This window comes from Trachinotus anak, unplaced genomic scaffold (genome assembly GCF_046630095.1).
Source record: "Trachinotus anak isolate AG129_WGS33_773 ecotype Australia unplaced genomic scaffold, CSIRO_AGI_Tana_v1 ptg000019l, whole genome shotgun sequence".
Classification (NCBI taxonomy): Eukaryota; Metazoa; Chordata; class Actinopteri; order Carangiformes; family Carangidae; genus Trachinotus; species Trachinotus anak.
Window position 1 is genome coordinate 10,098,258 of NW_027273870.1, and position 17,693 is coordinate 10,115,950.

The 17,693-nt window shown below is 38.9% G+C and overlaps 1 protein-coding gene across 1 annotated transcript; it reads left to right on the forward strand.

Annotated features, from left to right (window-relative positions):
• The first annotated feature begins 561 nt into the window (after positions 1-561).
• On the forward strand, positions 562-16,367 carry LOC139636814 (rho GDP-dissociation inhibitor 1-like). Its single transcript, XM_071505162.1, has 6 exons — positions 562-711; positions 4,760-4,948; positions 7,532-7,615; positions 11,039-11,115; positions 11,818-11,881; positions 14,332-16,367. The coding sequence occupies exons 2-6, from the start codon at positions 4,762-4,764 to the stop codon at positions 14,529-14,531; spliced, it is 612 nt and encodes a 203-aa protein (XP_071361263.1). The 5' UTR covers positions 562-711; positions 4,760-4,761; the 3' UTR covers positions 14,532-16,367.
• The last annotated feature ends 1,326 nt before the right edge of the window (positions 16,368-17,693 follow it).

Consider the following 17,693-nt stretch of genomic DNA (forward strand, 5'->3'; position numbering starts at 1 on the left):
CTGCCTTTTTAAATATGAATGAAAACCACAGGTGACCAAATGATAACAGAACTGTGCTATAGTTTTGTTATTATTCTCCATAATTTTTTTTATATTGTTTGTCAATCAGTGCCGCTTTAGCTATTCTGATATGTCTAAAGCCCAATTTGAAGTGTGCCTGTTTTGCTGAATTGTGTAAAATTATTATAGGAATAGGTAATAATGTTAAAGTATGGTGTTTCACAAGTGAGAAAAGTAATGTCTGTTACACAGCACTGTCTTAAACTTGCTAACATTAGCCACCAAAAACTGCAGGTCATGCCAGATAAAGTAAGGCGCTAGCAGCCTTTCAGTGTCAGTGTTAGTGGCAGATATTATCTCGAAAGTTACCTGGTCTTATCCTTTAGAGTTAACAGTTTAAGCACATGACAAATGACCTGACCACCATTCATCCATCTTTTATTTCGGGCATTAGCTACAAGGTAGCTCCTGGAGATCTAATGAGGTCAATTGTTAGTGAAAACGAGAACAAAAAAAAAAAGAAATCGGTGTCTGCCTCGTATCAACGTCACCTGCGTGCCGCGTGCGCGGGCCCGTCTCCGGGAAACGTGTTGCGCGGGCGGCGCGCGGGGCGGCGCCGTCCCCTTGTTCGCCATACTTGCACGGGAGCGCAGAGCAACGAACGCACTTACTGCAAAGGCACCTGGAATCACTGCTGCATTTATTATAAAGGTGGGTCTGCTTGGCTCCTTTGGCGGGCGGTAACACGTTTTTTTATAGTAATTCTAACCGGAGCACGTCACTGATACCGTTTCGATTTCTCCTCTCGCCTCCGTCAGCTGATGATAACTTGTCAGGCTAATATTAGCTGCCGGCTCTGGTTAGCTTGCTTGAATTGTTCCTAGCGAGCCAGCTAGCCACTTGTCTCTATTCAGTCCCACCCTGTATGAGAGGGTCGGCGCCAAGAAAAGTTCAACCCCGTTGTTTATTATGAATTCATTTAATCACTCAAACGAGCTAATTTTTGCAGTTAACAGTGTGCTGCCGCTACCCTAGCGTGCTGTCAAAGGCAGTATCTTAGCCAGTTCTCTGAAAAGATGCCGGTCCACAAAGGTAGCGTTGGCTAGTTCCCCCATTCATGACTGTAAGTTGCTATTTTATCGCTATGGTAGCTGCGGTTAGCCACTTTACAGCAGTCTTGACACACTAGTGGACATTATATAATTCAGTAGCTTTTTCAAGAAGCCATAGGCATGTCATCAGAGCTTATTTCTATATAAGAAACACTGGTTTACTTATTACACTGATTTCTGGTAGCTGTGATTGATGTGCTAGAAAAAAATGTTAGTTACACATTTATCACAATGGGAAAACATGATAATTCGTCAATGACTGTTGACATATTTCAGTATAATTCTGTGATCTTGACGGTCGTTCATGAAAGATACTGGGCTTGTATTGCTGTTGCCCTGCAGTTTGTTATTGTTTAATAATAAAATAGATTTACTCAAAAGGAGCCATGGCAGACAAAAGATGTAAACTTTGGTAAGTCTTTCTCCAGCTTCTGTGCACTTATTCTGTCTGTGAATTCGAACTTTCTAGCTTCCTGTCTTGTTCAGTGACCAGTTTGCTGGCTAGAGGCAGTTTCCTCCCCTCCAACTGGGTGGGGTAGGCCTGTCACATTGGATTCCAGTGCAATCCTGAAATGTCTTGCTGATGTTTTGTGTGACAGTTCTTGATGACGCCTTTTTTTTTATTACTTTTGGTCAACTCCTTCTTAAGTCTGGTCCCTTTAAACCATCTGAACTGTGGAAATAGAACACACATAATCAGTTAGAGCGGAATGACCAAGAAGAGCATGATCAAGTGTTATGTCAAAGAAACTATAACAAAGCATAACTCACTCTCATTAAGACTAACACCCTGCTATTGCATCCATATACAGTAAGCCTTTACACCTAAAGAGAGGGGAGAGAAACTTCAAGATTTTTTTTTCGCCACAGTGTCAGACGGTTTAATGCCAACAGTTACATAATGCATTAATGCACTCACTCTGAAGGTACCCCTCTACCACCACTACCACTATTATTACAGACAGCCTTGATCTAAATTTTGGCTCATGTGGATATATCAAATTTAGTTGTTCAGCAGAGTGCATTTTGAGATCAAAGAAATGTTCAATAAAAAGGGTCCTGACTCCTTTTCTGAGGTTTTTTCTTATATGACCAATCATCTGTTGGATCTACAGTCATTTCCCTATAGGTCACATTCTTAATATCCCAAGATACCACAGTACTTGTCTTATATATAATGTTTACGTTTTATTTGAAAGTTTCACTCTTGTTTCATAGGCAATGTTGGTATTAACAGGTGTTTATTTCTTGCCATCAGAAGTTACAGTACATCCTCTGAGCAAAGCTACTTCTTGTATGCTACACTGACTGTGGAAAGTGACAAGATGGTACGACTGGACCAGTGCCAGGTGTTAGCATACTCACTTCAGTAGAAGAAAAGAAGTGATAGAAATGGAAGCAAAGCAAGAGAGTTGTCTTCCACTGCTGGAGACAACTCGTGGCAAGGAAAGGAATTAAGTTTGAAGCCTAACTTGCAACATTTCTTCTAGTCTGGTATTTAAACAGCTGTAATGCTAACATTGGCTATGCAGCAATAGCAAAACCTGAGAGCCAGATTTGATCATAGATAACCTGTGCAACCAGCTGAGGTTAAATTTGAGCATAACATCTTTAAAGATGCTTTCCAAGCCCTGAATTAGTCGCTTGTTAATGGCTCCTCCAGGTGCAAAAAATGGTCTATATGGCGGTGGGTTACTAAGGTAGAAAATAGGCAAATTTTAAGGAGGTTTTTGGCCCCTGCTCAGGCATGTTTATGACTACATACTAAAGCTTCTCAGTTGGCAGAGTTCATTCTTTTTCTGCTTATAGACACTTGGGTGCTAGTTTGGGCAAGTCAGACAAGAGACCCTGGAAAAGGTATGCTCATTGACTTCAAACCAGGTGGGGGAAACTGCATCTTGTCTCTGAAGGTCTTACACTGGTTGACAATTGTTAACAGGTTTAATATTGTTGATTATGGGTAATAGTTATGATGACTATGAATAATTCAAGGATTTTTTTGTCTCCTCCTCAAATTTTGCAATATCCCTCAGTAATGGGAATTCTATTTCAGATATAGTTAGTTGTGCAGCCCTTTTATCAAGCCTTTAAACTCTCAATCACTTTGCCCCAATTTACTTATCATTATGGTTGAGGTTGGCTGCGGAGAGAATTCTGTGGTTGCTGTCGTTGTGCATTGTAAATTGATGTTAAACAGGTATTAGAGCATTATTAGTGGTTAAGAGTTGTTTGATGGAGATGAAGGTAAAATTAGCTTACAGTTATGTGTAGTTATAGCCAAAAGTGTGTGCACAACTGATGATTATTTTCTTGTTTATTCATTCAATCATTTTCTACATAAAATGTCAGAAAGAGTACAAAATTGGCCTTCACAATTTACTAAAGTCTTGTGATTGAATATCTTTTTGTTTTTCTGTTAGTTTTTTTGTGTCCAACAGTCCAAAACCCAAGATATTCCTCTTACAATTAATGAGATAAGCAAGAAATCCTCACATTTGAGAAGCTGTAACCTTAGAATCTTTGTCATGACTTAGACAATCAATGACCAAACAGATGAACATTTGTTTTATATCGCTTAATTAATCAATTAATTGACTGATAGTTTTGGGTGAACGTCAGGTGGATGTCATATAATTTCTGGCATATCTGTAGCAGGCCATAAACAGCCATTTTTTTTATAGTTGGCACTATAGTGAAGGATCAGACTCACTGAAAATGCCCAAGGAGAGTTAACATCCTTAAAAAAATCAGCTGTTTTTTCCACATTACTACAGATTAGTATTGTACACAGAACCACTGTTGATGTTTCCTAGGTAGCAGAGCTCAAAATAATGCTACAATTATTTACAGTAATAAAATTGTTAGACTTAAGTGATTAAAGATAAACAACAAAAATCTTGCAGGAGAATGTAACTCTAATGAATGGACACAAAACATAATGATTCAGTGTCTACACTGCATTGCTTGATCCTTAACTGGGGATTTGGGGCCTGTTGCGCCTGTTTAGTGCTGCAGATGGGATGGCCTTAATGTGAATTGTAAGTCCTCTGGCATAAACAGTCTTCTTCCTGCTTTTGTTACACAGTATGTCTCTGCAGAGGAGTTTTTCCCCATGAACCTCCTTAGCAGTCTCCTTTGCTGTCAGTGAAACTTAAACCCATTTTCTTAGCGTAAATTTTTAACTTTCAGATTACAGTCCTTTTCCTTTGACCAAAATAATATCTGGGCCCATGAAGAGCCACACCACCCTTGGGACAGGCTTTGTATCATGTGATACATGATGCTTCATTCATGACTCCTGGTGGTGATGTTATTTTAGAGAAATGTGTTTAGATGACATCACACAGCAGAGTTAGGTCATTTACAGCAACGTAAAGAGAAAGGTCTCTGCTTCTGCTGCATTATCAGCACAACCTCACAGAGCCGCTACAGACAGAGTAGGCTGGACACTTTCCATCAACATTCCTCCCTAGCATTATTGTTGAAGTAATCTGTTTGTCCAGTGATTTACAACCTTTCCCCCAAGAGGCAAATGTCTATTAGGGAATACAAGAGGATATCACTGCATGCTATGTTTATAAAACATATGCATATAACATTAATGTACCCTATTTTTCCTTCTCCTGCACCACATAATCTGTCTCCAGACATGGCTGAGGATGAGGTGACTCCAGAGCAGCTAGCAGCCATTGCCGCCGAAAACGAGGAGCCAGAGCCGGTGAACTACAAGCCACCAGCCCAAAAGACTGTGAAAGAGATCCACGAGCTGGATAAGGATGATGAGAGCCTACGCAAATATAAGGAAGCCCTGCTTGGCTCTGGGGTCACTGAGGCTGGTAATGTAGTGTGTATGAGTGTGTGTATGAGAAAGAGAGAGAGGGAGAGCAGGAAAAGTAAGAAACAGGAAATTAGTGGTTGTTAAACAGTGAAGCTTCTGCGTCACACCCATGCCCCTTTACTGCTTCCACACTGTGGTCAGATAATAGCACAGTTGTGTTGACACTGAAAATCTGTATAGGCATACTTTTGTTTTCCCTCACAGAAAATTAACCAGGAATCATTAAGAAAATCAGTAAGGAATTGGACTAATAACCAGAATTGATTATGGTTCTTAAGTTATCATGTCCCATTTACATGAACAGAAAAAGATAAAAAATGAGGCTTGTAGAGAGATCTTTTCGTTCCAGTCAGTTTGAGGAAAGTCAACTTCTAAATAAACTTGCCTAATGTATCAGTTTAGCTCACATTAACTGATACAATAGTCTTATACATTACATTAGACTTTGATATTCAAAATGAATGGTAACATTAAGAAGTGGCATTATTTATTGATACTTGATACTCGATACTCATTACTGGAAAGTTAAATCTCACAGTGTTTTAATATATCAGACCACAACACAACACTTAATTAAGAGCACTCCACAGATCTAGCATTGCACTACAAGCAGAAGCAAAAAACTGAAAACAGATGCTGCTACACACCCACATGTACATACCTCCATATAGTCAGTGTGTAAGCAGTAGGTTAAATCCACTAACCATGACAGACCCATGGTGTGAAAGTACTCATTTAAAAAGTCAGTGTTACATTTTGACAGACTGAACGATAGTGACAGCAGCCTACTAATGTGAGAACCCAGCTAACGTTCTGAGCTGCCGCTACATTTGCCTTTGTGAAGCGCGTCTAGCAGCTACAACAAATGGCAGCTGTAACAATTCACAAACAATAACTAACATTTCAGGACATGGACATTTTGACAACATGTTGTTAATATAACTTAATAACTGAAAGTGACTCACCTTGAATTCTGTGTACAGATGTTGTGCCTATCTTTGAGGTGCTAGATAAATTTGAGGTACAATACATTTATTAGATATTTTCAAATATGTATTTTAACCAGATGAATGATTTTAGTCATTGGACTTCGATCATACGTTATCAGAGAAACAAACTGAGCAAAGTTAGTGGCAGATCAGCTACCAGCCTCTCCCTGATGACCTGAGGATAATTTAGCTTCCAGTAAAAACCTTGTGAAAAATTGACCCTGAAGGAATCCTAACTACAAGAAGCTGACTGCATATATGGCAATGGTGGTGAAGACAACAACTCCCTTGATCCCACGCTACTTCCTGTAGTTACCGAGCGCCATCTTTTCTTATTGTTTTAATTGAGAGATCCCTAGCAGCAGAAGTTACACTAGTTACATTAATACTAACAGAAATAAAGTTAATTGGCGACAGCTGAGTAAATCTGCTGGGGATAGTTGACATTATAGTTAGGCAAAATCAAAGGGCACCATCTCAACCTTTCTCCCCCTACAGCTTGTTAACACTCTGTTAATCATAAAAGTTATGATTTAAATCACACATCTTTCAATTTTAAAATTGCACTCTTTCAAACTGCAACTTTGATAGAAAAACAATTAATCGTTCAGCCCGAAATCAGAGTTATCGCTAAAGGTCTTGAGGGCAACTAATATAAAGCATGTCACAGGATTTGTATTTTGGTACTGGCTTTTGCATCGTCTTGTCTACGTTTTGCTTTTCCTACATACCCAACATTCGCATTAACAGCTGTTTATTCATAAGTTTATAAATAACATGAGTTCAGCATCAAACTTTATTCCTCACCAAGAGCTGTGTCCAGTGCTGGAACACCAGTTTTTGCTCTTGTTTTGCTTCTATTTTTTATCTCTTCATTTCCTTTACTGAAGTTAGCATGCTAACTAACTAGCCCCAGTCCAGTCTGATCGTCTCGTCACTTTCCGATAACAAGTCACTGTAGCGTCCAGTCTGCTCTGAAGAACTAGCTCTGCTCAGAGGGCGCATTATAAAATCTTATCTGGTAAATGCAATGATGCTCTTGGTAAGACTGGTAAATAAACAGCTGTTAATGCTAACTTTGGCTATGTAGCACTGGTGAAATTTACAAATAGTTCCTTTAATCTGCAATCCAAATTTCCTAGTATGTTGAACCCCTGATAATCAGTGTTCGGTAATGATAAAATGTTGCTTCAGTGGGACTGAGAATAAACTGAAGTCTAATTAATCCAGTGGCTGTCCTAATTACAGCAGAGTTGTTCTGATTTCTGCTCCCTTGAGCCCTCGCACTTGGACAGCTGCTTTTTAGAAGACAGACATCATGTGCAGGCATCTTGTAAATATTTGGAGGTTTAAATTTTCTGCATGCGTATGCACAATTGTTGTTGCAACAAACACCTATATGTTAATTGTACACGTAAATGCTCTTTTTGTGCCATCCTGATGACTGATATAAGTCATGTCAACCAACTCAAGCAGCCAACACAATCTACATGGTATCAAAATAATGTCTAAAATTTAATGTCAGGGAAAGTATGTCTGAGAACATCTTGGTTATCTGTCTTGAACTGTCTGTTTCTTTGCTCATGTCCCAGATCCCACTATTCCCAATGTCGAGGTGACCCGGATGTCTCTGATCTGTGAAAGCGCCCCAAACCCCCTGGTCCTGGACCTGCAGGGTGAGTCGCTGTTCAGACTGAGAAATATATTTCCTTGTTTACTTAAATATTTGCCTTTTGCAAAAGAAAAAAGATGGAACTCCTAAACAGTATGCTCGCCTTCAGATCATTTTGACAGTGGAATCGCCAAGATCGCGCTCCACACATCTTCACATCAACACAGAAATGTTCTCTTCTGTCTTTTTCCTTAGCCTGTTTCAAAGCACCAGTGACTATATTTGTCCCAGTCAAATATAGCCTCACTATTGACCCCGGCACAGACTCTGCTTTTTTAAAATTTTCATCCGCACTACTTACAGATCAGTCTAAAAGATTTGAATCTTTCCTGAGCCTGCCGTAAATAATATATGATTCACTGATTGCATACAGAGCTATAGAGGTGGTATGTAAACAACATTCTTTTCCTGTTTGACTGATGGCTGTAAAATGTACTTAAGATTTTCCCGGTGACGATCTGGCAGGTAAGACCTCCGTCTCCAGAGCTGCTTGCACCCCAGCTGGCCTAGATTTGATTCGATCCAGTACATTCTGTCCTGTGTTTCCCTTACCCTGCATCACTCCTGATTCTCCTACTTTCTCAGCTGAAAAAAATGTCTGCACATGCAGTAAATACAATTTAAACAATTCAGATTGTGGGTTTTTCAAAGTCCCTGACAGTAATTTCTTCTTCAAGTCCCAAATATCCCACAGTGATGCTGATATTCAGCTATAAAACTATCTAAAAAACAAGCCACATCATTATGTTTTAAGATACTGGTATTATCGTGATTACTGAATTGATGTTAGACAAGAGACTTGCAGAGGTGGAATGGTTTGTCTTCAAAGTAATGATGATGTGTCTTTTTCTGTCTTATGTTCTACTTTTCAGACAAGTTTGGAAGTGAGCTGCAGAACATAACTGACATTTAGATATCTGTAGCATTAAAAAAATGTCACCCCAGTTCTAATATACATGTGAGTGACTAGCAGTTGTTTATAATCTGAATGCTGGACAGTTGTGGCATTTGTGAGGCTTCTATTTGTCGAGCTCTGAAAACTCTACCCAGATAGTTCCTTGGCAATCAGAGAATAATTCCTCAGAAACACTGCCTTTTCTCGGGGGATGAAATTAAAACTGAAACTAGGCTCCTGCAGTTGAAATGCAGACAAAGTGTCCCAGTATCTGGACTCTGGATTTGTCCGTTCAGTGCTACTAAATTAAAAAAAAAAAAAAAAAAGCAAAACTAAACAAAAGCAGTGAGTAGTTTGCAGTATATTTCTATATTTCATATGTTTACCATATGGTATAGGACTGTAAGTAATCTATCTAGTAATTATTATCATTATTGATTAATCTGACAGTAATTTTCTGAATGAATGGCTCAGTTTATAAAATGTTAAAAAATAGTTTAAAGAAAATGGAATTCTCACTTTCTCTGAGCCCATGGTGATGATGCCTTCAGTCTGCTGGTTTTGTCCAAAACATAATCTACTGTCACATATGACAAAGATATATATATATATATATATATATATATATATATATATATATATATGTGTATATATACACACACACAATTATATATGCTTTGTCCATATCCATTAAAATAGATGAGGGGGACAGATTATTAAAAAAAATTCAGGGCTTTTTTATTGGATTGCATTTAATTGTACTGAACCAAATAAGTATTACCTTGGTGTGTAAAACAAGCATCCCAGAAAAGTCACTCAAAAATTGCACTTTTACTTAAAAACAGGCTTTTCAGCCCATGTAGGAAAGTTTCTGATGATGCAAATTACATCAAATTGATTTTTTTTATGTTGTTTGTGAAGGTACAGTAAAAGCCTGCTGAGGATGAGTCATACAACATAGTCGGTGAGTTAGATCAGTTCCAGTAAAGGAATCAACACAGCCTCTGTATAACAGACCCATATGTTGGATTTTTATGAGAGTTGGGCACCACTTAAAGAGAAGAACCCTGAGGAAGAGGACAGCACATGCAGCAAACATGCTAAAAGTCAATGCTGAAATCAAAAGCCACAAATCCACGTAGAAATAATAGAAAACAAGACCAGGTCAACTAGGACAACTTATTGTCAAATCCTGATTTGGATTTGACAATAAACATAAATTCCAACTTCATTCAGAGAGAAACTTAGAAGAGATAGATGATCTTTCTTTTTTTAAAGTGATTTTTAAGGCTTTTGCCTTTATTACAGTCGTACAGAGAGTTATACAGGAAAATTGGGGAGACAGAAAGAGAGGATGACACGCAGCAAAGAGACGCAGGCCGGATTTGAACCCGAGCCACCACGGCAAGGACTAAGCCCAAAAGGCACGCGCTCTTCCAGGTTAGCCACCAGGGCGCACCATCACACAGACTCTCTTAATTTGTCTCTCACACATAGGACAGCCTCTTTCACAATAGTTTAACCTTTATTTATTTCCAACTCCAGAACATAACAGACTTTTAGTAGAGGCAGGTCTTTCTGTCTAACTTGATATGCAGAATTGGTCAGTTAGTATGAAGCATCATTACTGATGACTTCTCTCCTGCTCTCTCTGCTCTTGTGTCTTATGTTTAGTTATTCCTCTGCCTCTTTTAGTAATAATGATACATGTAATGAAAGTACTTTATTTGCCGTAATGGAGGCGAGGTTCAGTGTATTGGAAGCGTTCCTCCGCTTTACTGCAGCCAGGTAACCAGAGCGGCTCAGTAGCCTACCTGTAACAAAAGGTGTAGTCCTAAGCTCCCAGTCGGCATCCATACACGGTCATGTACCAGGTTTACACCCAGTTTGTTTGAAAAAAGTCTCTAAATCTAACGATAGTGGGCTTAGTTAGCAACACTGCAAACTGTAAACACCCTCCTGATAGAACCTGTCTGCACCAGAAACTCCAACTCAGTGACAAGGCACACGGCTGACTAGTGGCGGAAATATCATCAGTCATTCAGTCACTCAGTTAGTCGGTCAGTCAGTGAGGGACATTCAAGGTTATAGGGTTTTTTTCATTATCAATCCACTGACAGTTGTCTGTACATCCACAGCTATCTTGCAAACACAATCTGCTAATTGCTAATTTGGCATACTTATATTTGATACCAGTTTGCTAACATGTATAAACAAATAAATGGAACTGAAATAAACACAGGGCTAACTGACAATCCATTACCCCATGTGGAAATGTCTCAAAGAAGGTCATCAGATTCTAATATCTGTACAAGCTGTTGTCAAGGAAGTTTGAAAAACCTGGAAAATTAAGACAAGTTATATTTATACTCAAACTTAACAAGGTAATTGGCGAGAAAACTTCCCTATGTTTGAAAAATATTGGCTTGGTATTGGAGGATGTTATCCTGGGCTCTCCTAATGATGACATCACTGAGACTATGATAAACAAAATATTGATGCCCATGCTTTTTTTCCCTTGTTTTCTAACAGGAGACCTGGAAGCCTTCAAGAAGCAGGCCTTTGTTCTGAAGGAGGGAGTTGAATATAAAATAAAGATAAGCTTCAAGGTTAGATCAATGGCTGTTTTCACAGAGTATGAGAATCTCTCCTTGTTATCTGCTGCCATTGTGAAAATTTGACCATCCAGTCAGAGACCTGTCAGGGTACACCCTGGGCCCTGACAGGTGGGGAGGGGAGGGGACCCACACAGACATGGGGAGAATATGCAAACTCCACACAGAAAGGCCCCAGGCCTGGGGTTCGAACCCAGAACCATCTTGCTGTAGCTGAGTGTGGGATGGGCTCTGAGGAACAACATGTAAAATGACAACAAGGTAGAAGCAGCAGTCATAAAAGCTCTGAAAATAGTATAAATAGTAGATTTTAAAACCAGAAGCTATAATACTACATTAAAAAATCCCAAGAAGTAACCAGTCTCATGTCCTCATACTGACTTAGTATATTATCCAGTTGTGCTCCAGATGAAGAGCAGGAAAGAAGAAGCAGGAAGTAGGAAGGAGGAGGAGTCGTGGTTAAAAGAGAAAAATCACCATGTAGTTATTTTGTGACTTCTCAATGAAAGAAACAGATTATATATAAACCATGATTCTCCATTTGCATTTTTTTGTTCTCAGTTTAAATTAAGATTTTTTTTTAAATGAAGTTTCAAGGACATTTTTCCTCACGTCTTCCTGAATTTCTTCTCCTGTTTATTACTAAAATATAGAACATCTGTCTCTTTGTCTCTAACACTGTTTGTCTCTCGACAGGTGAACAGGGAAATAGTGTCTGGTTTGAAGTATGTGCAGCAAACATACAGGAAAGGAATGAAGAGTGAGTGAACAATTTCTCTTAACCTTTTTGAAATTATGTCCACAAAGACTCTTCTGAAGCTCAATATTTAACACATAGAGTAAACCTGTATCTGTATCCCCAACCTGTATCTGTACCTTTACTTAAGCTGTTGCCACTTTCCCAGTTAAATGTCGAAAACTTTTCATCACCATTCTAAAATTCAACTAAAATGTAATTTTCTTTTTTCTGTGATAGAATATAGACCTGCTTTGGTTATTATACACATTCTGTGCTTTGTTGTGAGGGAAAAAAACTCAATACCCAAGAAGAAGAAATTTCAGTTTTTTAGTGTCATGATGCTGTCCCCTCAATATCAGCATGTAACAGTCAGAATTCTGTTTTCTCTGCAGAGAGAGTATGCAAACAGAGTATCTGTGCATACAGCCAATCAAATCAGTTCACATTAGCTGTCACTGTTCTCCCCATGGCAGATGATCACTCTGACTAAATCACAGACAGCAGCATATTGGACAATATAAATAAGACTTTGAATAACAACCAACATTCGCTTTCGATCTAATGTCTCTACAAGCACAGAAACTTGTCTTATGTTGTATATTGACCGAGCTACAGGTATCATAACTACCGGTGTCAGTTTGTTGGCTATTTGGCTAACTATCTAGTCAGCACTGTAGCACATTAAACAGCTAAAAAAAACGTATCTGCAGATATCAACATCACTCAGTTTAAATGCTACATGTGTTCAAATGTGGTCCCTATTCCTTAATACCAATGCTAACAATACAGTGTCCTTAGCTTGTAAGCTACAGTTAGCAGCACAAGTTGGTTTACATTTTGTTAATTTAAACTTTTGTGATTTCAGTTGGACATTAAATTCCTTACCGAATGATTAGTTAAGTAAACTAAATATTTAATTAAGTAAGAAATTCACTGATAAACAGAAAAATATGAAAATTAGCGAGATGAGATTTCAAAGACTCATCACAAGGGTTCAAAACAGACTGACTTGTAATAAATAACTAATTGAGCACGTTATTAGGAACACCTGTACCCCTGCAGCAGTGTGATGTATAAAATCCTCCAGATACAGGTCAGGAGCTTCAGTTAATGTTCAGAATGGGGACAAAATGTGATCATTGGTGCCAGACAGGCAGAATTTTTCTGAAACTACTGAACTCCTGGGATTTTCACATGCAGCTTTGTACAATTTACTCAGAACGGTGTGGAAAACAAAAACCATCCAGCGAGCAGCAGCTCTATTGTTGATGAGAGAGGAGTTTTTTAGCAATGTTTTCAACATCATGTGAAGTCCATGCCACAGAGACCTGAGGCTGTTCAAAGAGCAAAGGGAGGCTCTGCCCAGTATTCTAATGGTGTTCTTAATAAATTGCTTGGTGTGTGTAAACAGTGTATGAATATAATGTACACCAGAGAGCCAAATCTGGCCCTAAAAAAACAACATAGCTACTCTCTTCCCTTTCATAGTTTACATAATAATTTTACATGATTCTTCATAAATCTGCTGCTGCTGTGACATTGTTAATAAACTGATTGTGTAATTCCAATAAATATAAACCTCAAAACATTTAATAGCCATTTGAACACAGCATGATATTGAAATTCAGTCCAATAGTAAATAACACAAATAACAGGTAAATAATATCATTTGACCTTTTTGGGTCAGAGCTTCATTCTTACTTATTCTTAGAAGCAGCCCACTGTGTGTGTGTGTGTGTGTGTGTGTGTGTGTGTGTGTGTGTGTGTGTGTGTGTGTGTGTGTGTGTGTGTGTGGACATGAGAGATTTTTTGCTGAACGAGTATTAAAATAAGTTGTTGTGACTTCAGTCCTCACTTGGTAAGATAATTAAAACATCTGTACTCACATAAAATCCTAAACCTTTTAGAAATCAAGTGTATTGTTCAATTATATAAAAAAATTTATGATAGAAAAAACATGATAAACAGACAGACAGTTGATGTGACATATTGTATATCAAATAACATTTAGGGTTGACGATAGAATTATGTTGGGTATGTTGTGGGCAGTGTGTGCGCAAGGTAGGAAGTTCTAATGAGATTGCATCATATGCAGTAATTATAATAATAATGATAATTATATTATTAATATTGTTATTAATAATAACAGTGTCATTACATTAATAATGAAATAGCAAAATTTATATTCACGTATTTACGCATACTTGTATATACACAGACAGCATCATAATAATAATCAATGCTGATATATAATAATAATATAGTCTAATCATATATAATAATGATAATCATGATGATTATTATTCTATTCATGTAGGAAATGAATTAAAGGAAATCAACCCAAATCATTTATTGGAGAAAAATACAGTTTTCACCTGTAAAACATAAACCTGACCCGTGGTTCAGGCTTCTTGCTGATCCCTGATGTGAACCAATGCAGTTTCTGACTGTCCTTTTTCATTCGTCAACAGTTGATAAGTCAGACTACATGGTGGGCAGCTACGGGCCTCGTCCCACTGAATACGACTTCCTGACCACAATGGAGGAGACGCCTAAGGGCATGCTGGCCCGTGGCAACTACGTCATCAAATCCAAGTTTACTGATGATGACAAGCACGATCACCTGTCCTGGGAGTGGAACCTCAACATCAAGAAAGACTGGAAAGACTAAAAGAGGCCTTTGTGTTTGGGGGGGTGGAGGGAGTCAAAATCCCTCAGCCCCCGTGCGTTCCTCAGCCGCTCCCCTCATCCTCACCCTGTGTCCACCATTTCTGCCTTCTTTGTTTTTTTACTTTGTTGTGCATTTCATGCTCTCATGCCTTAGTTCCCGCCTCACTGTCTTAACACGCCGACGCCCCTCCCACCTCTTTATCAGCCTCGGTAGCAGTAGCAGTAGCAGCACCCCCCCAATCTGTCAGTCCGTCCAGCATCTCCCTTCCTGGTCAACATTTCATTGGTTGCACATGGTTCAACACTGTTCACCAACCATCCTCACTCACTCACTCCCCCACCTCACTCCCCACTGAGCTGTGCCATGTAGCACCTTACTTCCTCACCCCCTCCCATCCCAGCCCTTTTCTTTTTCTTTTGTCCCGATTTTTTGCTGCTTGAAGAGATTAACCCCGCCTTCCACCTTTCCAGAATGGTGTCTTCCTCTCTCAGTATCAAAAGTACATGTGGAAAAGCAACTGTACAATCAACTTTTGTTTGCCTTTTTTATATAATTGTATCAATGGTTGTGTAATGTGACTGTATTCACATCACTGTTAATCAGCTGTTGTGTTCATAGCAGGCCCCACCACATCCACCTGCCCCCCGCTCGCCCTCTCTTGCTAAATTTAGCATTCCTTTGCTTGCCTACTTGCTTGCTGTCTTTTGATATAATTACCAGTACCTGCCTTGTAAAAACAATTCATTCAGAGCTGCTCTTCAGCGCCTCCCTCCCTTCCCTAAATGTATTCACCCACTCCCCTTTAAATTGGGACTGGGGCCAAAGTTAACAAGGGAGTAAAAAAAAAAGTATAAGGGTAAAAAAAAAAAAAGCTGCCTTATATATCGACTAATGTCTAAACTTATTCATGTCTGTCTAGCATGCCTTGTGTGTATGAGCAGCACTTGCTATCAAGTAGTCTGTATATCAAGGGCTTACTCTCGCTACCAACTAATCTGTAGCCCTGTTGTAGTGGAGACTGTTTATACAGGTTACTCAGATACAGCTTTGCACACACCCACTGCCCCCACCCCCCAAAATAAACTGACCTTGTAATTTGAGGGAACTGAATGTTAAAAATTGGAGAAAAGAAACCAAACCCAGTGAAAATCGGTATTGGCACTCTCGTTCCTTTTAGCCATGAGGCCTTAGCACTAACTATGATCACATGGAGAAAAACACTGACAAACATAACTAATTTAGTCTGTTTTTATTTGTTGTTTCCCCTTTGCCTTAATGTACATCATTCCCCTACAAAGCCCCCCACCCGTTGCTCGTTCAGATAGCTTCATAACTCGTAGCCCACAGTCAGGAGATCCCAAGTGAGGAGTAGTACCAGAGAAAGCACAGGAGGAGGCTGAGCCAGGCACCGTCTGCTGCTGCTGGAGACCTTGGCGGTGTCTGGTCTCACCCACACAGACAGCCACTGGCAGTGGAGAGAAAACACTCACCAGGCCCTCAGCCTTTTTACCCAGTGGCCCTCAGATAGAGACCTCAGTGACACGAAGGGTCATGTGACACTACCACAGAAACATGTGCTCAGTATTTTATGAAGGAGGAGGAAGGTTTTAAAACACAACTGACCAGTCACATTAAATTAAAATCAACTTGTACTGTACCAGAACATATGGATGTAAAACTTTTTTTTTTTTGTTTCTTCTGATAATGATATGTATTCCTGCTCCATACATTCCTTCACATTGTACAGTTTCTATGAAAACGCTGGCATGCTGGTGGGGTTGTATATTCTATCATCATTTGTGATTGCTCTTCTCGGTCAATAAAGATTTTGCTCAACTTGGCCTCTAACATTGTGATGTTTTGCAGATAAGTAGAACTGCTCTTACCCAGATGATAACCGTTTAGTTACTTTAGTTTTACTGTACATTTCAATCTGTGTGATTAAGTTAATGAGGTGATACGCCACCAGACTCACACATAATGGTTATCTCTTCATGAAGAGTCCTGCTCTGCCAGTTTATCAATGTTCTGTGACTCCCCACCTTTATGGAGGTGCAATACTTTTTTATTCCTCCATGCTGGCGACACTCAGGGCCACAGGCATTATGTTTTCAGGTTGTCTGTCCGTCAGTCCCATTTTTGTGAGCGTAATATCTCAGTAATTTCTTCAGATTGATACATACATTTATTTGGATTCAAGGATGACCTGATAAGGTCAAAGGTCACTGTGACCTCACCAAACATGTTTTTGGCCATAACTCACAAAATCATACACTACTTTTGACACAATCTAACTCAAATGTGTATAAGGATAAAATGAATTGATAACATTTTAAATCCAAAAGGTCAAAGGTCAGCTTCACTGTGACATCATAATGTTTGGCAAAAACACCTCTGGCTGCTATAGATAATAGTAGTAATAGTAGTATTTTTTTAACTGGTGAAATAACATGACAAAGCATGACATGAAACACATAGTGACTTAAAAAACAAAATAGTTGATATTACGGGACAGTTACTTGGTGTATATACAGTAATATCTAGGGGTGAAGATTGTATTAGGGAGGGTATGTTGTGGGTTGTGTGTTTGTGTGTGCATTGTGTTTTTAATAATAATAATGATGATATAGTAATAGCAATTATATGATGCACAATGTCCTTATAACAATAACAAGATGTAATAAATTCACTAATTTACATGTGCCATGTCCACATACATACAGCAGACAGTACTGAAATAAACATTTATAACCATTTGATAATTATTACAAATTATGTAGTAAAGGTAATGATAGGCCACTCCAGAACAAAAGAGGGGCAAGCAGAGGGCCCCCCTGCCTGACCTCCCAGCAACGCAGCCAAGAGCCCACACAGGACATCCTGAGCCCTGTCCTTCCCTCCTTGGAGGCAGATGGAGGAATACTTAACTGGTGGAGTCTTGCATGTGTACATTACTTGTTTTGAAAAACGTTTAATTTCCCCACACACAGTATTTCTCTTAGATTTTGTACAAACTACCTTTGTGTTCACTACTTAAGACATTTTCTCATTGTGTTAATGCATTTCTCTAGTGTTTTCACTGCAAAAATTACACACAGAAAATTCAATGTGCCCAATATCTGCTTCAAAATGAAACACTGCATTGAAAATATCAATAATAAC